Source organism: Cololabis saira, chromosome 11 (assembly GCF_033807715.1).
Source record: "Cololabis saira isolate AMF1-May2022 chromosome 11, fColSai1.1, whole genome shotgun sequence".
NCBI lineage: Eukaryota > Metazoa > Chordata > Actinopteri > Beloniformes > Belonidae > Cololabis > Cololabis saira.
The window spans coordinates 41,934,513-41,960,115 of record NC_084597.1 but is presented as its reverse complement, the minus strand read 5'-3'; the positions used below and the strand labels follow the sequence as shown (position 1 = coordinate 41,960,115).

The 25,603-nt window shown below is 45.4% G+C and overlaps 1 protein-coding gene across 3 annotated transcripts in view; it reads right to left on the bottom strand.

Annotated features, from left to right (window-relative positions):
* Window positions 1–25,603, bottom strand: part of megf10 (multiple EGF-like-domains 10) — a 110,122-nt gene that overhangs the window by 9,305 nt on the left and 75,214 nt on the right. For all 3 annotated transcript variants that reach the window (XM_061734550.1, XM_061734552.1, XM_061734551.1), the window contains 9 exons: window positions 24,829–25,041; window positions 23,074–23,248; window positions 16,651–16,771; window positions 15,185–15,348; window positions 9,959–10,061; window positions 8,162–8,308; window positions 7,190–7,324; window positions 6,529–6,657; window positions 2,466–2,594 (listed from right to left, as the gene is read on the bottom strand). In XM_061734550.1, the coding sequence (XP_061590534.1) occupies window positions 2,466–2,594; window positions 6,529–6,657; window positions 7,190–7,324; window positions 8,162–8,308; window positions 9,959–10,061; window positions 15,185–15,348; window positions 16,651–16,771; window positions 23,074–23,248; window positions 24,829–25,041 (1,316 nt within the window). The remainder of the gene's footprint in view (window positions 1–2,465; window positions 2,595–6,528; window positions 6,658–7,189; window positions 7,325–8,161; window positions 8,309–9,958; window positions 10,062–15,184; window positions 15,349–16,650; window positions 16,772–23,073; window positions 23,249–24,828; window positions 25,042–25,603) is intronic.

The window sequence follows — 25,603 nt, the reverse complement described above, 5'->3', positions numbered from 1 at the left end:
CGCCCTCCTCTGTCCCGAGCGCGCACTCGTCACGTTGAAAATCTTGCCGGAAAACTTCACACACTCGAGTCACGTTTGCTGAAGAATGGCGCAAAAAACTAGAAAACGCAGCCAAAAATACCACCTCCCCAGTATGGGGGTCTGTGGGGATGGAGGCGTCTCCATCCCGGCGGGGGCGGAGAGCGCCGGTGCGGGTGGCGGTGCGCTGCGGTGCCGTGCAGGCTCTGGAGCCACGGCATAGGGTACGGCATAGGGTACGGCGTAGGGTACGGCGTAGGGTACGGCGTAGGGTACGGCATAGGGTACGGCGTAGCCTACGGCATAGGGTACGGCATAGGGTACGGCGTAGCCTACGGCGTAGGGTACGCAGCGACGCGCACCATTCTGCGTTGGTGTAACGCGGAACCATAAATCATCTTCAGTGTGTGCTGTGTGTGCTGTTCTGAACTTCATTTTGCTGGAACGTCGGGTTCCTCCGCCGAGACACAACTTTTGCGGTATGCATTCATTGTTGTGTGAAAAAATTAGGCGCAGTGCCCACCCAATCAGAAACGGTACAGATATTCTGTGATGTTTTTTTAGATTTATAAAAAAATAAAATTATAAAAAATAAAGGATCCCCATAACTTTGATTGGGTGGGCAGGACGCACGTTTGGGTAGGCACAGCCAGCCCTGCCCCCCCCCTAAAACCGGCCTCGCTTACAGGTGAATGAGACATGGGGTAGTTTTGTTGAAAATGTGCTGTCCAAAATGTCCTGGAAAACTTGACTCCTGCAAATGCGCGTTCCCCAAAGTTTGTGGGGGTGTGGCTTTGGACCGAGCGCTGACGGGAGGGGGAGGAGGGGGCGGGGCTTAGAGGAGGTGCCACTTTCAAATCTTGCTAGCTCTCCAACATCAAGCACTATACCTTTAAAACAAGAGTCATTACCAGAAAAATAACTTATTTGACAATTTTCACCTGTTTCAAGTAAATTTTCACTTGAAATAAGTAGAAAAATCTTTTCTACTTATTTTAAAGCATCACTATGTAACTTTTTTCCACCTTAATCTAATATTTCATCATCATCATTGTGATGGTACATCAACTTCCAACAGGTTTAATGAACCTCTGTCATGGTCTGAGGGGTCTGTATCGCCTTCACTGGCACTATGTAACTTGGAGGTGGATGGTAGGAACCCTGCCACACTACTGGTAAAGCACTACCGCTTTTGTCCAAAGGAGCCGCCAAACTCAACAACAGCTGAAAGTTACATTGTGCTGCTTTAAGTGAAAATCTACTTGAAACAGGTGAAAATTGTTTTTTTTTTTCAATGATGAGTCTTGTTTTAATTGTAATGAGATTTTCTTTTGACTAAAAATGAGACATTTTAACTAGAAATAAGACAAATATTCTTAGATTTTTAGTTTTTGCAGTGTATTGCACCGTCAAGTCAAGAAGTCGGTGCCTCCGTTTTTAATCTTTATTAAAATGTAATAAAAAGGATCTGATCATCTCGGAGGCAACAACTACCTTCAGTTATCTCCAGTTAAGGTGGATCCACACAATCTAAACTCTCAAGAATCTATGAGGAAATTGATGACAGGTGTGAGCGCTGCGGTTCTGCACCAGCAAATATGACCCATATGTTCTGGAGTTGCCCTAAGTTAAATGAATTTCGGTCTTCTATCTGTAAAACACTAAATGATGCATTTAACACCAAGGTCAAAGCATTTGCAGATATGGCCATCTTTGGAGTGTTGGTTAATGAGCACATACCCACTGACAAGATGAACGCTTCTGCCTTTGCATCCTTGATAGCCCGTAGAAATATAGTTTTACATTGGAAATCTCCTGAAACACCCAAAGTGTCTGTTTGGCTCACTGAATTAATGTTTTTTTTTAAATGAGAGAAAATTAAATACTTTACTAGAGGCTCAACAAGAAAATTTCACAAGATGTGGGCCCCTTTGATTGTGTACTTTAAAAATCTCATGACCATTCCATCATAAGCCTATGGAGCCCTGGGATATATTTTTGGTCTTGTCTGACATGTACTTGAACGTGTATGCCCCCAATGTCTGTCATTATAATTTTGAATTATTACTATTATTTTGTTTAGTTAATTTTTTTTTTCTTTCCCTTTACAGCAGTATATGGGTATTGTGGGTGGGTGGGCTTTGTTCGTTAAAAAGAAAACTAATCCAATTCAAGATATTGTATTTAAATGCATCTTATTTTGTGCTTTCTTGAATAAAAATATATTGAGAAAAAAAACGGTGGATCCACACGTGTGAATCATGGGGGTATTTCTCACATGATTGTTTTCATTTTTTTTTTTAATGAAAAATGTCACCTGTTCATCTGAGGTTGTCTTAGTGTAATACTACGACACTACAGTCAGATGACCTGTTCCTGGAAGGCTTGTCATAAGTCTCAAAAAGTCCCGTGCATGAGTTTTAAGTGTGTTTTCTGGCGTGACTGACGCTGTGTGCAGTAGAGGCCGGTCCATCCCAGGGTGCACTTGCACTCTCCGTCGTAGGCGCTGCAGTACGCTCCGTTGTGACAGTTGCAGGTGTGGATGCAGTTGGGACCCCAGTGGCCGGGAGGACACGCTGCAAAACAGAGACGACCAAACACTATCACACCTGGAAGCAGGAATTCATGAAGGAACAGGTACAAAACATGCTGTGAGGCATCCTCCTGACCATGTCCAGAGGTTAAAAAAATACACACTATTTTACATTTTTATCTATTTCCAGACAGTATGAACCCAACATATGAATGTGTTTTCTCACCATCTTCACTGCTAATATACAACAATTTGGGTTTTTCAACACATACAAAAATGTAATTACAAAGGAAAAAAGGAAATATACAAAATAATGAGGTTATTTTAAACAAGATTTCAAGATCCTTTATCCTATCTTTTATCTCTTATATTTTTTATCCTGTAGTTTTTAATTTTAATTTTCTTGATCTCGATTTTTAATCTTTGTCTGTGAAGCGTTTTTGAAATCTTTTAAAAGCGTTCTATAAAGAAAATGTATGTTATTATTATTATTATTATTATTAAAGGATCATGAGGCTCCTTTTAATAAATGAGACTCTCTAGCGCCACCCTTCACCATGACGGCCGTCGGGGGTACTGCAGCCAACAGTGAAGCCGGCACGGGAGAACGGGGAGAACGCGCATGCAGCGTCATGTGACGTCACATCCGCAGGACAGCGCGGGAAATTCGGGCCCGGAATTGCAGCACACAGCCTGTTCAAGGCAACGGAGAGATACGCTAGAGGGCTCATTCTTTTTGGTTTGGAACGCTTCATCTGACATTACTAGAAAACTTAAAACATATACAAATTTTTTTCATAAATCCTGCCTCAATCCTGCCTCATGCTCCTTTAAGATACCAATGATGCCTCCACTGAACAACATTCGGCTGAATTGCACTCTCTGTGGTCCCCGTTTATTGGCTTCGTTACCTAGTGGGGGCGGGGGGGGTGGTGATCTCGTAGCCCTTGGGGTTGGGGGTCGGCTTGGGGGGTCTGGGGCGCGGGCCTCTGGTGGCCCCTGGGGGGCGGTGGGGGGGGCCGCGGGGCCCTGTCCCTAGCCGGTGGGGGCCTTGGGGGCCTGTGGGGGGGGTTACCTCATGGCGGTGGGGGGGGGTGGCTGGGGAGGGCTCGGGCGGGGGGCTGTGGCTGGGGCGTCTCCGGGCCTCCCGGGGGGGGCGGGGCCGTGGACGTGGAGGTCCCACCCGGAGGGCCCGGCCCTGCCTGGGTGGGGGGTGGCTGTCTGCGCTGGGGGGGCATTGCTGCCTTGGTCCTCCGTCGCTGGGCGGGGGCCAAGTGCCCCTGCGGATGTGGGGACTCCGGGACCCTTGGGGTGTCCGCCGGGGTGGCCTCGGGGGGGGGTGGGGCCGGGTCCGGGGAGCGGGCTTCCCCTGACCGGGGGGTGCACGGGCGGGCGCGACGGCGGGGTGGCACCATTCCCAGGTATCTATGTCTTATGTTGTCAGTATGAATGGGAGGATGTTGGACCGTTTCCTCCTCCGTCTGGGGGCTCCGGCGGCGCCGGGGGCGCCCTTGGAGGTACGGTGGGGCCCTTGCCCGGCTCGGGGGGCCGGCCCCCGTCTACTGGACGGCCGGTGGGGGGACGCGGGTGTCTTATCAGGGCCGGCTTTGCTGGTCCTGCTTCCTGGCTTCGGCCTCCGCTCCCCCTCTTGCCCCCCCTACACGATTCATACGCACATAGGCGAAAGGCGGGGGGTCCGGGTCGTGGGGGGCACTGTCCCGCGGGGCCTGGCACTCCCCGCCTCACGGTTTTAACAGCAAAATAGACACTGCACATTCAACACTTAATAAATACATTTGACAAGGACACGTAGTTCGGGAGGGGGGGGGGTCTGTGTCAATCGATACTCGGCCCTCCCTCCTCCCTGTTTTTATGGCATTAATCACATGCACTCAACACAAGGGGCGGGAGGGGGTCCCACATCACCCGCGTTCCCTCACCGGCCTGGGCCTGGGACGGGTGGGTCGGGTTACCCGGGCCTGGCGGGGCCCGCCGTGCAGCCTGGGGTGCCTTCTGGCGGTGCTGGATCCCCCCGGGGAGGGGGAAACGGTGCGTGATTGTATGTCTGTGTCGGTGAGAATGCGGTATGGAAGGGTCCTGCCATGGTGGATTTGAGCCTCCATTGGCAGGACATCAAAAACTTAATAATTTATCAATATTATATTATACAAAGATGGTTATTATTATTATTATTATTAGTATTATTATTAGTATTATTATTATTATTATTATGTAGTATAGTATATTATATTATTATTAGTATAGGTATCGGATAGGTGAATGGATGAATGAATGGGATGCCTGGGTCTGGGGCCCTCCGTTGTCGGGCCTGCGCGGGTGTCGCCTTGTTGGGGGGTTCCCTCTCTCCGGGCCCGTCTCCGGTCCCCCCCGCTGCCTCTACAGCGGGGCGCCCCTCTGGTCTTGGAGGGCCACTTTCGTGGGGGACGGGTGCGCCTGCCCGCGTCGGCGGCCGGGGCGGCTCTGTCTCTCCGGGCGGGCTGGCCCCCTGCCGGGTGGGGGTCGTTGGCCTGAAGGGTGAGGGCCTCCTGGCCGCGTGTCCGGCCCGGACCGGGTGGCCGGGGATTGCCTGGGTCGCGGTCCGCCGCCGCGGGATCCCTGGCTGCTTCTTTCCGCGCCGTGGGGGCCCCGCCCGCGGGCCCCCTCGGCCGCCGCCGGGTGGGGGGGGGGGGCTCGCAGGCGGTGGGTTGCCTCCCTCCTACTTCTCGCCTCTGTGGGGTTGCCGGTGGCCTGGGTTCCGGGCTCTTCCTTGTCGGCCTCTGGTCTCACGGGTGGCGGGGTTGCTCCCCCCCCCTCCCCCACTATAGATACACTTCAGGTGGAGCTTTGTTTGGTTTATTACACACACACACACACACACACACACACACACACACACACACACACACACACACACACACACACACACACACATATAGTAATTTAGTCACACGCATACACACACACACACACACACACACACATGCATGATCATATACATACACACACACACACATAGACATACACACTGGCTTGTTCACCTGCATGCTGGCTCTCTAGTTTTTGGGTTTAGGTAGCGGTAGCGATAGCTTAGCTCAGACTGCGATCAGATCTCAAGATTTAGGTCGATTGCTGTTCGTGTTTTGGATGGCTCCGTGCCGGTTTCGTGCTTTGTTTGTGGTTTTTTTTTTGTTGCAGATTTCCAGTGCTTGACGTGTGTCTCCGTGTGTTCCTGCTTCCTGGATTGGCAGTGGATGTCGTCACCACCCCCCCCCACCCCCTCCCCCCCCAAAAAAAAAAAAAAAAAAAAAAAAAAAACACTGGGTTTGTATGTGTATATTTATGTATGTGTACGCATATGTGTGCGTATATATATGTATATATTACATATAGTAATAATGCACATATATACACTTTTGGTTTCTACCGTCATGGTATCAATCAATAATATGTGTGCAGACAAGGTAAAAAAAGAAAAAAAAAAAAAAAAAAAAAAAAAAAAAAAAAGATACCAATGATGACTTTGTGTAAAAGCATGCACAAAATATGGGCACAGGATCATCACGTTGTCAATGAACACATGAGAAACTAAATATTAAAAATAACTAAACTAAATATTTAAAAATACTGGAAATGTGTTCCAGTTGTGGTCAGATCGATCAGTATCTAGGTCTTTTTCGAAGCCTTGGGCTCTGTACAGTCCGGACTAAAAACGACAGCGAGCATCCGGACTTTCACCTTCACCAGGTCTTACGGCCCGGATCTAGAGGAGGTAGCATCACTACTACCAAACATAAAGCTGACCAACAAGAAGATAAAATGACAGGTTTATCCTGCTGCAAAGTAGTCAAAGTCATGTGACAGGTGTGTGTTTCCAACTCCTAACCCTCTCTGGTCTGGGGTTGCATGTTCCAGTAAAGTAACGCATCGTTATGACCCCAACCGCGCTGCAGTTTTGTGAACTGACTAGATAGACGTACGCTGCGAGCAGTCGCTGCCGATCCATCCTGGGAAACACTGGCAGGAGCCGTCGATGGGGTTGCAGGTGCCGTTGTTGGTGCAGCTGCAGCTCCAGGCGCAGTTCTTCCCAAAGCGACCGCTGGGACACACTGCAGGTACAGGCACATCAACTCATCACTTCCTGCACTGAAAACAGGCACCAAAACAGGGGATCTTTGGGAGACTTTTATCTCTAAAGAAACTAGAATCATTAATTGATACCCTCTAGAGACGTTAATCCTTCTGCTTTTGCTATAAATGACGGATTATTCCAACATGTTTAGGTGAAATTTGCCTTGAAATGTTTGAAAAGTGATTAACCCAAGACTTCAGAGGTAAAAGCAGGAACGATGAACCCTGTCAGACCTGAGCAGGTACACCGTCACCTCCTTCTCCCCATGAAACAAAGACGTTCTCTAGCAGCAACTGAATGCTTGCAAGCAGCATCTCCGGTCGCCGGCTGTCCGCCGGGTATCTGCAGCTTTGCTGTGAATGAATCGGATGGAGAGCGTCTCTTCCGCGGCGAACGCCGACACTGCCAGCCTTCATTCATGCTGCTCGAACACTGGAGCCTTTGTTCCCCCTGCGGGACCGGGGTGGCGTGGGGTCATTTGTGTCTATGTGACCTGGCGTGATGCTCACCCTCATTACACAGCGCTCCCTTGAAGCCAGGAAAGCAGTCGCACTGTCCGGTGACGTGGTGACACGGTCCGTTACTGTGGGCGCACTGTGGACAGGTCTGACTGCAGCGATGGCCGAAGTAGCCGGGCGAGCAGACTGCAGGAAAATCAAAGCACACAGAACAGTCACGCTGGCGTCACACAGCTCCCAGCCCTCATGCTACTGCTCCTCCGGGAAAGAAAGAAGCTTTGAGACTAAAACTCAGCTTCATAGATCCACATGTGTCACTCTGTCATCCTCAGGGCCTTTTTACTCTTCAAATAACTGCAGGACCTGGAAAAATAATGCAACGCAGAGGCAAGAACTGAACTCGAAAATGGGACGCTGTCGTAAAAAAGCAGACTTATCCCAAAGCAGGATAAGATAGGCTATGAATTAAAAATACACATTAAAAGAGTTTAAAAGTATAACATAAAATCCTAAAAGTAGGTCTAAAAAGCAAGACCTGCTAAAACAAGCATAAGGACAACTTAAAACCATAAAACCTGTTAAAACAACAAGAACGGCTAGTTAACACAAAGGTATACAAGAAAGACTAAAAGGAATCAGCTAAAAGCCAAATTAGAAAGGTGAATCTTGAGCTTTTAAAAGCATCAACAGTCTCTAACCCTGAGTTTCTCCGGCAGGCTGTTCCACAGACGTGGGCCGTAGTGAGGAAATGATGCCTCACCCTGGGTTATGGTTCTAACTATGGGAATGATTAAAAGGCCGGTGCCGGAGGAGCTCTGGGTCTGTCAGGGTTTATAGGGTAAAAGCAGATCAGACAGATAAGAAGTCACAGTTTATCCTCTGGTGCAAAAATGTTACACTGACAGGAGATGTATTTGGTTGATACAGGAGTTAAGGATTGTCAGTATTGTCCTGACACTCAGGTTGGGGTTTATAGATGTCTGCTCAGTGACGGAGCAGATGCGCCAGTGGTGCAGGACTTACTCCTCTGGCAGGTGGGGCCTCTGTATCCTGGGGCGCACTCGCAGGTCCCCTCATCCGGAGAGCACGATGCTCCGTTCTCACAGTTGCAGGAGAGGGAGCAGTTGGGGCCCCAGCGGCCCTCAGCACACACACTGTCACAGTGGATACCTGCGTCCACACACAGATGGACATGCATTGCATGAAAGGACACTCTCCCAAAAAGGAGGACTGCAATCCTCATGTGGTTGCATCTGCAGCCAACACTGTTCCACAGATTCATGAATCAAACGAGAGACTTGACAATGAAACTCCTTTGGGACTCAAGCCAGCATAAACCCTTAGCTGGGATCCTCAGCTCCTGGTTTTCTCCCTTGAATATTTGGAAATCAATTATTATTTGATCATCTGAGTTACACAGGAGCAGTTGTCTAACATAAATCATTCTGCCTAGTTTGACCATCCCACTAGTGTGAAGCCGGAGTCGTCTCCACTTATCTCATCACTCATCTCTTAAGCAATCATGACATCATGCAATAAAATGAGAACACAACTGGGAGGAGACTGATGAAAGATATTGTAAACACAAGGGCTCTCTTTTCTTCTCCTGTATCAATAGCCCAAAGGGGCAGAATAACTTGTTATCCCATGTCTTTGACTTCGTCTTGCAGAGTGACCTCTTTATTTGTGTCAACTTTGAGAGCAGTGTGAACTCCACCCACATGACCCTCGTGTCAGACTGTGACCCCAAAGGAAGCTGGAGCTTTAGCTCAGTCCTCAGCTCTCCTCCTGCCAGATCTCTCTGCAGCATTCGACGTGAGAAACCAGGCCATCCCTTCATATTCCTGGGATGAGAATCTCCAGGATGGGACACTTGGGTTGCTGAGAGTCAACGTCCCCTTCCCATCATGTCATTGCTGGGGTGCCTCCAGGTTTGATGCTGGAGCCTCTTCTCTTTCTATAATAAACCACCTCTTTGGGTGCAGTCATGCACATTTTCACGTCACTTCTATACAGATGATGCCAAACTGTATATTCCATTCTCATGATTTAACAGTCTCCAGTCTCAGCTTGTCTCTCTGACATCCCCACATGAATGAAGGAACACCACCTCCTGCTAAACCGCTTTAAGACATGTGATCTATTGATCGTTACCAGCCGATCAACACATCTAAGACAACATAAAAATTATAAAACCCTTGAAAACGACATACCCATCAACAAAACCAACAACAGTCACGTTGTGTCTGTCTTTAAGTTTCTTTACACTTCACAAAATTAGAAAATTAGGTCAGATTAGACTCAAAATGACCTCTTACTGCTGACACAAACCATACTTATGTCTATCTGTCATACCAGGTTTTCCCTCCTGCATTGTATTGAATCCAAACAGATGGTCCAGAATTCAGCAGTGTGACTGACCTTTCCAGCACCATTAACATCCCGATCTACACTTCCAAACCTGTTGTGATTTAATTCCATCATTTAAAAAGATTAAACTAATCCTCAATAGGCAAAAGCTTCCAACTGTAGTGAATCTCAACTGCTACTCAAATCATTTTGGATAAAAGCGTTTACTAAATGAGAAAATGTAAATGTATTCTTCTGTTTGTCTCTGGATTTTTGCTTTGATAAACCCTCCTGGAAGAGGTTTCAACCTCTGCGTTTGTTTTAACTCTCCACAATGACAGAGTAGAGACGAGGACCTCAGGTGTTGAGGGGACCTCTGAAGCAGGGGTGTCCAAAGTCAAACCCGTCCCTGGTACTCGACTCCCCGGTTCCTAATCCAGCAACGTCCTCAGCTGCGTTCTGAGGTCGTACCTGTCCATCCAGCCAGGCAGCGGCAGTGACCAGTGGAGTGGTCGCATCCGTCAGCATGACTGCAGTCACAGCGTTCGTTGCAGTCCAGACCGTAGGTCCCATCCTGAGGAGGAGGAGCAGAGCTGAATTTATTCCCTCTACTACTTTCTGCACTGTTTTGTCCAGTCAGTATATACTACTACTACTACTAACTACTACTACTACTACTGCTACTGCTACTGCTACTACTGCTACTGCTACTACTACTACTGCTACTACTACTACTACTGCTACTGCTACTACTACTACTACTGCTACTGCTGCTACTACTACTGCTACTGCTACTGCTACTACTGCTACTGCTGCTACTGCTACTGCTACTACTACTGCTACTACTACTACTGCTACTGCTACTGCTACTACTACTACTACTACTATTAACTACTACTACTACTGCTACTACTACTACTATTATTAACTACTACTACTACTATTAACTACTACTACTACTGCTACTACTACTACTATTATTAACTACTACTACTACTATTAACTACTACTACTACTGCTACTACTACTACTATTATTAACTACTACTACTACTACCTACTACTACTACTACTACTATTAACTACTACTACTACTGCTACTACTACTACTATTATTAACTACTACTACTACTACTACTACTACTGCTACTACTACTACTATTATTAACTACTACTACTACTACTACTACCTATTACTACTACTACTACTACTACTACTACTATTAACTACTACTACTACTATTACTGCTACTACTACTACTATTATTAACTACTACTACTACTACTATTAACTACTACTACTACTACTACTATTACTGCTACTACTACTACTATTATTAACTACTACTACTACTACTACTATTAACTACTACTACTACTACTACTATTAACTACTACTACTACTACTACTACTACACCAGGAAACTGGACCATAGTACACCAGGAAACTGGACCATAGTACACCAGGAAACTGGACCATAGTACACCAGGAAACTGGACCATATTACACCAGGAAACTGGACCATATTACACCAGGAAACTGGACCACATTACACCAGGAAACTGGACCATATTACACCAGGAAACTGGACCATATTACACCAGGAAACTGGACCATATTACACCAGGAAACTGGACCATATTTCACCAGGAAAATGGACCATATTACACCAGGAAACTGGACCATATTACACCAGGAAACTGGACCATATTACACCAGGAAACCGGACCATATTACACCAGGAAACCGGACCATATTACACCAGGAAACCGGACCATATTACACCAGGAAACTGGACCATATTACACCAGGAAAATGGACCATATTACACCAGGAAACTGGACCATATTACACCAGGAAACTGGACCAGGAAACTGGACCAGGAAACTGGACCAGGAAACTGGACCACATTACACCAGGAAACTGGACCACATTACACCAGGAAACTGGACCATATTACACCAGGAAACTGGACCATATTACACCAGGAAACTGGACCATATTACACCAGGAAACTGGACCACATTACACCAGGAAACTGGACCATATTACACCAGGAAACTGGACCATATTACACCAGGAAACTGGACCATATTACACCAGGAAACTGGACCATATTACACCAGGAAACTGGACCATATTACACCAGGAAACTGGACCATATTACACCAGGAAACTGGACCATATTACACCAGGAAACTGGACCATAATACACCAGGAAACTGGACCACATTACACCAGGAAACTGGACCACGTTACACCAGGAAACTGGACCATATTACACCAGGAAACTGGACCATAGTACACCAGGAAATTGGACCATATTACACCAGGAAAATGGACCATAGTACACCAGGAAACTGGACCATATTACACCAGGAAACTGGACCATATTACACCAGGAAACTGGACCATATTACACCAGGAAACTGGACCATATTACACCAGGAAACTGGACCACATTACACCAGGAAACTGGACCATAGTACACCAGGAAACTGGACCATATTACACCAGGAAACTGGACCATATTACACCAGGAAACTGGACCATATTACACCAGGAAACTGGACCATATTACACCAGGAAACTGGACCATATTACACCAGGAAACTGGACCATATTACACCAGGAAACTGGACCATATTACACCAGGAAACTGGACCAGGAAACTGGACCAGGAAACTGGACCAGGAAACTGGACCACATTACACCAGGAAACTGGACCACATTACACCAGGAAACTGGACCATATTACACCAGGAAACTGGACCATATTACACCAGGAAACTGGACCATATTACACCAGGAAACTGGACCACATTACACCAGGAAACTGGACCATATTACACCAGGAAACTGGACCATATTACACCAGGAAACTGGACCATATTACACCAGGAAACTGGACCACATTACACCAGGAAACTGGACCATATTACACCAGGAAACTGGACCATATTACACCAGGAAACTGGACCATATTACACCAGGAAACTGGACCATATTACACCAGGAAACTGGACCATAATACACCAGGAAACTGGACCACATTACACCAGGAAACTGGACCACGTTACACCAGGAAACTGGACCATATTACACCAGGAAACTGGACCATAGTACACCAGGAAATTGGACCATATTACACCAGGAAAATGGACCATAGTACACCAGGAAACTGGACCATATTACACCAGGAAACTGGACCATATTACACCAGGAAACTGGACCATATTACACCAGGAAACTGGACCATATTACACCAGGAAACTGGACCACATTACACCAGGAAACTGGACCATAGTACACCAGGAAACTGGACCATATTACACCAGGAAACTGGACCATATTACACCAGGAAACTGGACCATATTACACCAGGAAACTGGACCATATTACACCAGGAAACTGGACCATATTACACCAGGAAACTGGACCATATTACACCAGGAAACTGGACCATATTACACCAGGAAACTGGACCATATTACACCAGGAAAATGGACCATATTACACCAGGAAACTGGACCATATTACACCAGGAAACTGGACCATATTACACCAGGAAATTGGACCATATTACACCAGGAAACTGGACCACATTACACCAGGAAACTGGACCACATTACACCAGGAAACTGGACCACATTACACCAGGAAAATGGACCATATTACACCAGGAAACTGGACCACATTACACCAGGAAACTGGACCATATTACACCAGGAAACTGGACCACATTACACCAGGAAACTGGACCACATTACACCAGGAAACTGGACCATATTACACCAGGAAACTGGACCATATTACACCAGGAAACTGGACCACATTACACCAGGAAACTGGACCATATTACACCAGGAAACTGGACCACATTACACCAGGAAACTGGACCACATTACACCAGGAAACTGGACCATATTACACCAGGAAACTGGACCATATTACACCAGGAAACTGGACCACATTACACCAGGAAACTGGACCACATTACACCAGGAAACTGGACCATATTACACCAGGAAACTGGACCATATTACACCAGGAAACTGGACCATATTACACCAGGAAACTGGACCATATTACACCAGGAAACTGGACCACATTACACCAGGAAACTGGACCATATTACACCAGGAAACTGGACCATATTACACCAGGAAACTGGACCACATTACACCAGGAAACTGGACCATAATACACCAGGAAACTGGACCATATTACACCAGGAAACTGGACCATATTACACCGGTCATGAAATCACTACACTGGCTTCCAGTGAGTCAAAGGATAGAGTTTAAAATCTTACTGCTGGTCTACAAAGACCTGAATGGTCTTGGACCAAAATACATGGTTAATCTGTTAGTTCATATGAAGCTCCCAGACCCCTGAGGTTCATCTGGATCTGTTAGTTCCTATGAAGCTCCCAGACCCCTGAGGTTCATCTGGATCTGTTAGTTCCTATGAAGCTCCCAGACCCCTGAGCTTCATCTGGATCTGTTAGTTCCTATGAAGCTCCCAGACCCCTGAGATTCATCTGGATCTGTTAGTTCCTATGAAGCTCCCAGACCCCTGAGCTTCATCTGGATCTGGTTTGTTGTGGTTCCAGAACCAGAACCAAGCAAGGTGAGGCAGCATTCAGTTATTCTGCTCCTCACCGGTGGAACAAACTTCCTGTAGACCTGAGGTCTGCTCCAACTGTCAGCTCCTTTAAATCAGGAAAAAAACATTACTGTTTACTCAAGTGTACTCCTAAATTAAATACTTACCTGCTGTACTCTACTGCCCTTATTTTCATCAACTTTTTTTATTATTTAACCTCTTTCCTCATCATTTTATTTAATTTTACTTGTTATTTAAGCGTACTCTTAAATTAAATATTTTCGAAAACCGCGCAAAGTTATGGTCTCGCGGGTGGCGGGGTTGCTCCTCCCCTCCCCCACTATAGATACACTTCACGTGGAGCTTTGATAGGATTATCACACACACACACACACACACACACACACACACACACACACACACACACACACACACACACACACACACACACACACACATATACTTACACGCGCACACACACACACACACACATAGACATACACACTCGCTTGTTCACCTGCATGCTTGCTCTGTAGTTTTTGGGGTTAGTTAGCGGTAGCTTAGCTCAGACTGCGATCAGATCTCGAGATTTGGGTCGATTGCTGTTGTTGTTTTGGATGGCTCCGTGCCGGTTTTGTGTTTCGTTTGTGGTTTTTGTTGCAGATTTCCAGTGCTTGACGTGTGCCTCCGTGTGTTCTTGCTTCCTGGATTGGCAGTGGATGTCATCCCCCCCCCCAAAAAAAACAAAAAAAAACTAACTCACTGGGTTTGTATGTGTATATATATATATATATGTATGTGTATGCGTATGTATGCGTATATATATGTATATATATATTAAATATAGTAACAATGCACATATATACTGTATGCCTTTGGTTTTTACCAGCATGGTATTAACCATTAATATGTGTGCAGACAAGGTAAAAAAAAAAATAATAAAAAAATAAATTCCCTAATTTCTTCTTGCTTTGTGATGTTCTGCACTCAGATGATATTTATTATGTTTTATACTTAATGCATAGCTCATGCTAAAAAGAAAAGAGCATCATTGGATGTTAACGGCTTGGCGTCCCCACGCCCTCTCACCTGGCAGCGGAGCTCGCACCGGCCTCCTCTCCACCCTGGAGCGCAGACGCAGCGACCGTCCAGAGCGCTACACGCTCCCCCGTTCAGGCACATACAGGTGCGGTTGCAGCCCAGACCCCACCTGCCGCTGGGACAGTGGATGGAGCAGTCCACGCCATGCCAGCCTGTCACAAGACGTCCACACACGTGAGTAACAGCAGATAATATCACTGAAGTGACTATTGTTGTTTGTAAGCAGAATTTAGCCACATGGCTTTTCTTTGAGACAGAACCGCAGGAGCCTCAGTGGGAGGAGAAGGTGAATCACCCCACCGACCCTGGGGCCTCATTTATCAACCGTGCGTACGCACAAATGTGTCCGTAATGTGTGCGTAAGAATATTCCCACGCAAAGTATGGAATTTATCAACCCGTACTTGTGCGTAGGAACGTGTGTAAATTCAAGCACAACTCTGACCATGCATACACACAAAACCCAGTGGTAGAACAGTGAAACTACAAATAGAACCCATTAAAGAGTCACAGTGTTCAGCGATCTCAAACTTCACACATGTTCCCTGTTTCCTCTAATTCTCAATTAGTAATTTAGCAGACATTTTGAATAATTGGTGTGACAAGCTATAAAGACAGCTGTGGCAGGAGGACCTGTAAGGAAAATACAAGTACCATGGCTCATCTTGCACTGTTGAAGGATTTGGAGAACCGTGCGCTCTACAGGGAGCGCGTTTTCAAAGAGTGTGCTGATGTTCAGTGAGAGACAGAGCGGCTTCTCAGCAGATACCGCTTCCCCAAAAACATTCTGATGGATCTATGCCGTGATTTACAACCTATGTTGGAGCGAGAATGTTCTTACGCACACATTACGCACACATCTGTGCCTACGCACGGTTGATAAATGAGGCCCCAGGTGAGGGGGAAAGAATCCATTCACGCATTATTAAAAGGAGCATGAGGCAGGATTGAGGCAGCATTTATTAAAAAAAATTCATATACGTTTTAAGTTTTCTAGTAATATTGTCAGATGAAGCGTTCCAAACCAAAAAGAATGATCCTCTAGTGTATCTCTCCTTTGCCTTGAACAGGCTGTGTGCTGCAAAATGTGCTGCAATTCCGGGCCGGAATTTCCCGCGCTGTCCTGTGGATGTGACGTCACATGACGCTGCATGCACGTTCTCCCCGTTCTCCCGTGCCGGCTTCACTGTTGGCTGCAGTACCCCCGACGGCCGTCGTGGTGAAGGGTGGCGCTAGAGAGTCTCATTTCTTAAAAGGAGCCTCATGCTCCTGAACAGGTGGGATTTATCATCACTGACTACTTACTAGTTCTAAATTCTAAATTTTCTAAACCTTTTCTACGCACGGTTGATAAATGAGGCCCCTGGTGTTTATTCTGCAACGAGGCCAGATCAATATCTCACCAACCTTATGTAATAATGTTTGTAAGCAATTCTTCTCTCGTCCTCCACTCACCCGATGTGCAGGAGCAGGATCCATCTACAGGTGAGCAGTGTGCTCCGTTCTTACAGCGACAGCTGGATGAGCAGTTCAGGCCGTGGGACCCTGCTGGACATGGTGCTGAGCAGGAAGGCCCCTGGAGGTCAGGGGAGGAAAACAATCACATGTGAAGTTTGCTTACATCGTTCTACAGTCACCATCCTGCCTACAGCACAGACATGTCACGTGGTCTCGGTTTGACTCAAACAGCCTTCACACATTTCACATTTCTTTTAAAGAGGTTTATCGTGTCACAAGAGATCTCTATATTAAATGACCATATTTGGACTGGTTTTATTTCAGCTGCTCACTATTCTGGTATAAAGAAAAGCCAAATTTACTGACAATGAATAATGTTCGTGTAAAGATGATAAAGCCAGAATTGTGGTGAAGTGACTTTTCACAAGTTTGCACATTTTCGTGAGACCTTGATGAAATAATTTTTCCATGGTTTTCTCTAAATCCTACAAAAACAGAACAGCTCTCATGTCATCAACGTATTTCCAGCTCTGTTCATAGCCACAGATTCTAGGGGGCGGAGTCCTTTTGGTACCTGTTTGTAACAAGGTTGTGTATTTTTAAGATGACAGTGACTGTATAGTTCCTTTTAGAAAAAGTGCTTTTAGTCGAGCCACTTTTTCGGTCCGTCCCTCTCACACCTGAAATGCAACACCAAGCACGATTCGTGAACTTCCCACTCTGACTTCACCAAACATTTTAAATCATGGCTATTGGAGGAACAACCAGGCTTAAACTGGTGTAGTTTGTTTTAATGTTAATTATCTGTTTTTTATTGTGTTTAGTGTTTTTTTTTTTTACTGTTTTAATTCGTACGTACAATGTATAATGCAACACACACTTTGTACTGTACGTTACACAACTTGGATACTCTCAGTACCATAATATTACCATAGCTGGTATTTCATTATCATAATATGCATTTTTTTGCTCAAGTTCAATTTTCAATTCAATTTTATTTATATAGCGTCTAATACAACAGAGTTGTCTCTAGACGCTTTACAGAGACCCATACCCAGAACATGACCCCCGAGCAGTTATTACATAAACAATGGCAGGTAAAAACTCCCCTAGTGGGAGAAAAACCTTAAGCCAAACAGTGGCAAGGAAAAACTCCCCTTTAGGAGGGAAGAAACCTTGAGCAGGACCAGGCTCATCAGGGGGGACCCTCCTGCCGAGGGCCAGACTGGTGGGTCAGGGACGGCAACAGCACAGCAGGCAGGTGGAAGCAGCAACGGGATGACCGGGGGTGGGGACCGCAGGCCAGCACACAGCTCCCGAAGCTCCGGCCCAATCAGCAAGTCCCAGGTTGGGGTGCAGGGTCAGGAAAAGACTTGTGCTCCGTAATGCAAGCTACAAGCCACCCACGGCCACCTGCAGGACAAAAGAGAGAAAAGGGAGGAGAAGGGGGGGCCAGCAACGGGATGACCAGGGGTGGGGACCGCAGGCCAGCACGCAGCTCCCGAAGCTCCGGCCCAATCATCAAGTCCCAGGTTGGGGTGCAGGGTCGGGGAAAGGTTGAGAAGGGGCAGGGCCAGGGAGAGGAGTCTTGAGGGACGAACATTCTCCCCCGCCCAAAAGGGGCCGTTACCCTGCCCCCCTCACTCCCACACTGCAGGTTCCGGTGTCCGGCAAAGGATGCTGCAACATGGACAAAAGAGAGAAAAGGGAGGAGAAGGGGGGGCCAGCACAAGAAACCACAGGAGCGACTCTGACACACTAAAGTTTACACTACCTAGAGATTTACCAACACCAGCTAGAGGTTTACTAAACACTAACTATAGGCTTTACTAAACAGAAATGTTTTAAGTTTAGTTTTAAAGGTGGAGGTGGTGTCAGCCCCCTTAACCCAGATTGGAAGTTGGTTCCATAGTAGTGGCGCCTGATAGCAGAACGCCCGCCCTCCAAATCTACATTTAGATACTCTAGGAACTACGAGTAAACCTGCACTCTGAGAACGGAGAGCTCTGACAGGAACATAAGGCACTATCAGGTCTTGCAAATAATGCGGAGCTAAGCCGTTTTGGGCTTTATGCGCAAGTAATAAAATTTTAAATTGGATTCTGAATTTTACGGGTAACCAATGGAGCGACGCTAACACTGGAGAGACGTGGTCTCTCCTGCTAATTCCTGTCAGTACTCGTGCTGCTGCATTTTGGATCAGCTGGAGCCTATTCAGCAAATTACTTGGACATCCTGCTAACAACACATTACAGTAATCTAGTCTAGAAGATACAAACGCATGAACTAGTTTTTCTGCATCACTCTGTGAGAGGATTTTCCTAATCTTTGCAATATTACGGAGATGGAAAAAGGCTATTTTACAAACCTGATTGACATATGGTTTAAACGACAAATCCTGATCGAAAATAACACCAAGATTTCTCACAGTTGCACTGGAAGCCATCGCAACACCATCTAATCCCTTCCTAAGATGCTCTGGACCAAGAATGATAACCTCTGTTTTATCTGAATTTAGAAGCAGGAAGTTTCTGGACATCCAGTCCTTGATGTCCCTAAGACATGCCTGAAGTTTAACTAACGGTTCTGTTTCATCCGGCTTCATAGACAAGTAGAGCTGCGTATCATCAGCATAACAATGAAAGTGTATGCCGTGATTCTGGATTATACTTCCCAATGGCTGCATGTATAAACTGAACAAGATTGGCCCTAGCACTGAACCCTGCGGAACACCATAACAGACCCTTGACTGTTCTGAAGAAACCTCATGTACATGAACAAACTGGAACCTGTCAGATAGGTATGATTTAAACCAACATAGAGCTGTCCCTTTAATCCCAACAACATGCTCTAACCTGTGCAGTAAAATGCCATGATCTATAGTGTCAAAAGCAGCACTGAGGTCCAGTAGAACCAGTATGGACACTAATCCCTTATCTGAGGCCATAAGGAGGTCATTCGTGACTCGAACAAGTGCTGTCTCTGTGCTATGATGCATTCTGAACCCTGACTGAAAGACTTCAAACAGATCATTTCTATACAAATAGTCACATAACTGGCTTGAAACTGCCTTTTCCAGAATTTTAGACACAAATGGAAGGTTGGAAATTGGTCTATAATTAGCTAAGGTGTCTGGGTCAAGAGAAGGTTTTTTAAGTAAAGGTTTAATTACTGCGACTTTGAAAACCTGTGGTACATATCCTAAACTTAGGGATAAGTTAATTTGGTCCAGTATTGTCGTACCAATAAGAGAAAAAATATGTTTGAATAGTCGAGTCGGGATGGGGTCTAACATACATGTGGTTGACTTAGCTCTATTAACGAGTGAAGTCAGCTCAGGGAGGTCTATAGGATCAAAACAGTCTAGAGACAAGTCAGAGCCTAGGGAAGTCGCTAAAGCTGAAGAAACACCTACAACCGGCTGGTTGATTTCTTCTCTAATTCTCGCGATTTTACTGTTGAAGAAGCCCATAAAGTCCTCACTACTGAGAGCTGCAGGAATGCACGGCTCAACAGAGTTGTGACTCTTTGTCAGCCTGGCTACAGTGCTGAACAGAAAACGTGGGTTACTTTTGTTATCCTCTATCAACGTTGAATAATAAGCTGTTCTGGCTTTGCGAATGGCTTTTTTATATACTATTAGAATATCTTTCCATTCACGATGAGAGTCTACAGACCTACAAGAGTACCACTTCCTTTCCATTTTACGCACGTTTTGTTTCAACATGCGGATATCTGAATTATACCAGGGAGTTAAGCTCCTGTGGCTAGAAACCCTCCTTTTCAAAGGAGCAACTTCATCTAAAGCTGAATGCAACAAATCAGCAGTGTTACTAGCAAGGAAATCAACATCTGCAGAGGTAGAACCCAGGTCACTGGCCTCGACTACATCACTATTTCGCACTGTCGTAAGATAAGCAATGGCCTCCCTAAATTTAACAATAACTTCATCAGACAAACATCTGCTAAAATAATACCTCCTATTTTGCACTTCAACATCAACAAAATTAAATTCAAACGTTATTAAGTAATGGTCGGATAAAAGGGAGTTTACAGGTGACACCAACAGACCATCAGTTTCAACACCGTAGGTGAGAACGAGATCGAGAGTATGATTAAAACAGTGCGTCGGTTTATCCACTTTTTGTGAGATACCCATTGATTCTAGAAGAGAATCGAAGGCTAATTTAAGATTATCGCTTTCAACATCCATATGAATGTTAAAATCACCCACTATGATGAATTTATCTGTGCTGATCAATAATCCAGAAAGGAAATCTGAAAATTCAGACAAAAACTCCAGATACGCACCAGCAGGGGGCCGGTACACTACCACTAACACAACTGGCTTCTCTGATTTCCGGCTCGGAAATTTCAGACCAAGCATGAGGCTTTCAAATGTATTATAATTGCACTTAGGTTCAATTTTTGTTTCGAGACCGGAGTTATAAATTGCTGCGACTCCTCCGCCTCGGCCCGTGCTTCTAGGAATGTGATGATTAAAGTAGCCGGGCGGAGTTGATTCATTCAAACTAACATACTCTTCCTCCTGTAACCATGTTTCTGTTAAGCAGAAAATATCACTCCTGCTCTCTGTAATTATATCATTTACTAACAGAGACTTAGAGCTTAATGATCGTATATTTAGTAGTCCGCATCTAATTTTTAGGTCTGTAATTGGTACCAAATGTACATTGGTTTTAATTTTTACAAGGTTATCTTGGTTAACGCCTCTATAACGCTGCACCTGGTGAACTTTTGGAGGGCGGGGAACTGCAACCACTTCTATTTCTCTAGGCACCTCTAACTGACTAAGCCTCGCCTCCAGCCCTGTTAAACTACAGCTCTGCATCCTGGCCTGGACCCTGCATTGTCAGGGGGAGTGTCTAATAACATTGGCCAGATTTCTAGACATAAGAGCTGCACCATCCCGGGTGGGATGAATGCCGTCCCTTCTAATCAGACCGGGCTTTCCCCAGAATGTCTCCCAGTTGTCAATAAAGTCCACGTCGTTTTCTGAACACCACTGAGACAACCAGCGGCGGAGCGAGAGCATGCGACTAAACATGTCATCGCTGGTCAGATTGGGGAGGGGGCCAGAAAAACCTACAGAGTCCGACATGGTCTTGGCGAAGTTACACACCGAGACAATATTCATTCTGGTTACTTCCGACTGGCGAAGACGGGAGTCATTAGCTCCGACATTGATGATAACTTTACCATATTTACGATTACCCTTTGCCAGTAGCTTCAAATTTGCTTCTATGTCGCCCGCTCTGGCCCCCGGGATACACCTAACTAAGGTCTCTGGAGTCGGCTTCACATGTCTCACAATAGAGTCTCCAATCACCAGGGTCTGTTTCTCAACAGATGTGTCGCTGAGTGGGGAAAAACGGTTAGACACATGAAGCGGGTGGTGTTCCGTGAGCCCTTTAAGACTACCCTTCCTCCGAACCGTCACCCAGCTGCCCTGCCTGGCCGGCTGCTCGGGAGCTGCAGGGGAGCGGTTACGCTCAGCTGCTACGGGCCGGTCCGCCGCTAGCTTAGCCTGGTTAGCTGAGGAGGCTCTCGGACTATGGTTTAGTTGGCCAAACCGGACCTCTAACTGACTGAGCCTCGCCTCCAGCCCTGCAAATAAGCTACACTTTAAGCACTTACCGTCTTCACTAAAGGAGGCAGAGGAATAACTAAACATTTCACACACTGAGCAGGAAAGAGGTGAAGCGGTGGGAGCCGGAGCGGCCATGCTAAGATGCTAACGGAGGCTAACGGACAGAAAATGTATCGGTGATTGGTGACAGTGAAAGTTACGGAAGAGAAAATGAGCGAGTGTTGAAATAAAGACAGTAATGTACCAGATATAGTGCTATTTTACCAGAAAACAGTCTAAGTTTTAGATAAAAAAAAAAAGTCACTTTAGATACAATCCATACTGCTTTTAAATGCTGCTAAATCTATTTTTCTACTATGTATGTTTTATGTTTGTTCCCTTGTTTGATTGTATTGTTTGACTGAATTGTTTTTGTTTTCTGTGGGGACTGCAGGTGGAAACTAGCATTTCTGCTAAAACCCGGTGTATTTACACTGCTTAATGTAGTGTTCATTAATATGCATTGTCCCATCTAAAATAAACTTAAACTTAAACTTCAGACCGCTAAGTACCTACTCTCATCTCTTTTTCACAACATGAAGCCTTTAATATGAGTTAATCTATTAATTTATACTGGAAACCCTGGAGAAAGGCACTGATCACAACGATAAACTCTCCCCCAACAGGAGAGAGTAAAATTAGCAGATAGAGAGAGGGATGCAGCAGCTCTGGATCCCAGTTCGTGTTCAGACGGGTCTCAGGTTGTGAGTAATGAGCCCAGAACAAAACGTGCATCACACACACATCCTAGAAGCCAGACCCGGGTTTACCATGAAGCCCGGAGCACAGGTGCAGGCCCCGGTGACACTGTGGCAGTCGGCGCCGTTCTGACACCTGCACACTTGTCTGCAGGACTCGCCATAAAATCCCGGAGCGCAGGTCTTGTTGCAGTAGAGGCCCGACCAACCGGGCCGGCATGTGCATTCACCCGACATGGGATGACAGCTGAAGACACAAGAGAGACAAATCGGTCCACGTCAGACCTCATGAAGTGGCTGCTTGAAGTATAGCGGGACTACTGACTCTCAGAAAAAGATGGTGATTAAAAACAAACACAGGAATTCTTACATTTTCTTGGACATGAATTTCTTTGCAGATATATGAACCCAAGATATTAGAAGTTCTCGTCAACTTCATTTTACGAGTTAGCATACGCTGACACTCTCTTCACTTTGATTGTTTAAAATGTAAAGTACAAATAAAATCATGTCTATTATACCTAAATGTCTACTTATGTGAAAGTAAGAAGTGTCTTATTGAAATTTTACATGCCGTAAATTACAGTTTCAACTTATTGTTCCTGACGGTGTCATAGCTCTACAAGTTATAAAATCATAGGGGTACTTAGTATTGCCCACAGAATTCTTATTTTCCTTTTTCTTCACTTTTGTTAAACCAAATCTGGCACGGTAATAAAATGAATGTGATGTTATTAGTCTGAGAGAGAAAAAACACATCAAGTCAAAAGAGCAGAGGTGTCTTCAGTATTCACATTCATTACTCAGGTAGAAGTATAGATACTAGAGTTTAAAAAATACTCCTGTAGAAGTTGAAGTATCAACTCAAGTTTTTTACTCAAGTAAAAGTATAAAAGTACTGGTTTCAAAACTACTTAAAGTATAAAAGTAAAAGTAATGTAAGGGAAAAAGCCATTAAGGAAAAAAGCCATTGAAAATGAATGTATCTTAGTATGATGCAAATATATTAAAGAAGCATATATGTGTACTATTGAGCATTAACATGTGTTTCAGAGAGCAGCAGATATGATGACTAGTTGCCTATAAGTATTGTAATGGTGCAAAAAGTCTAACTTCATGTTCATGTTATCATTTATCCTAACCTTTATTGGAATGTACATCCAAGTTTAGTTGCAGGAATCTGAGGGAACGGATGTAAGAACAAAACTGGACAAGAACATCTGAAACAACCACAACCAAATTCACTCTATCCGGATGGAGCAATTTAACTGGATAGTTTTTATTTAAAGGCCCAAATGAAATAGAGTAACGAGGCTGTTTTTAAAATGTAAGGAGTAAAAAGTACAGACAATTGGGTGAAAATGTAAGGAGTAAAAGTAAAAAGTCGTCTGAAAAATAATTACTCCACTGAAGTATAAATAACCAAAATTTCTACTTAAGTAAGGTAATGAAGTATTTGTACTTTGTTACTTGACACCTCTGCAAAAGAGTAGGTAGAAACTTTTGTACGCGACTGAATAATTTATTGACATGTTTGACAGCCGACTTGCTGAGGTGACAGAAGTTTCATTGAGCAGAAGCAGAGCAGCTGTTTTCTGCAGCAGCATGTGCAGCATGTGCAGCATGTGCAGCATGTGCAGCATGTGCAGCATGTGCAGCCGGCCACCTGCGCAGATCTCATCAACCGACTCAAGGGCTGGAGTCAGAGGTCACAGAGGAAAACACGGGGACGTCTTCTTACGAACCATCAGAGGTGAAACATGCACATGCAGCTAAAGGATCTCAGTTCTGTCCCAGTTCTGTTAGAAGCAGCGGTTTCTTGCATACCTGCAGGTGTTTGGAGTGTAGCACGGACACTTCCCGTTGCACTGGCTGCCATAGCGTCCCTCAGGACAGAGTCGGACGTCACACATTTCACCCGTGAATCCTGGCTCGCACACGCACACGCCGCTGGTGTGGTTGCACTTGCTGTTGTTCTTGCAGCGACACGTGTGCACACAGCCGGCACCGTAAGTACCGACAGGACACTGGTCCTGACACCTGGAGGAAGCAGGAGAGACGGCCTGTCAGTGGTTGATGAAGGTGGAGGTAACCGGTAACTGCTCTCTTGTGAAGCTACAAGTAAAGCAGTGAAACACTGAGTATCCTCATTATTTCCATCAACACAGGACATCTCCAATCATCATTTCTCTGCAGTCAAGTGCTATTTCACAGTGGCCTTGGGTGTGTCGTGGCTGCTCGCTGCTACACTGATGTTTGGTTTTCTGCGAACCCTTATTTACTCATGAAAAATGTCTATTTGTGTCTCGTCACTGGTCTGCATAATTACATGCTCCAGGCTCTGATAGAGGTGATTATGTGGCTGAAACGCACAGCACTCAGACTAGTTTGTAAACACAAACCAGGCTTCCTGGCTGAGATTTCGATGATCTTTCTTCAGAATATGAAGAGTTAAACATACACATGTACGGAAGAGTATTAGGGCCAGGCAGGAGAAAAATAAAAATAATATTTTAGAGGAGGAAGATTTTTTTTTCATTATGCACTTTGAGAAAAAAGTCGAAATGTCGAGAAAAAAGTTGAAATGTTGAGAATAACGTTG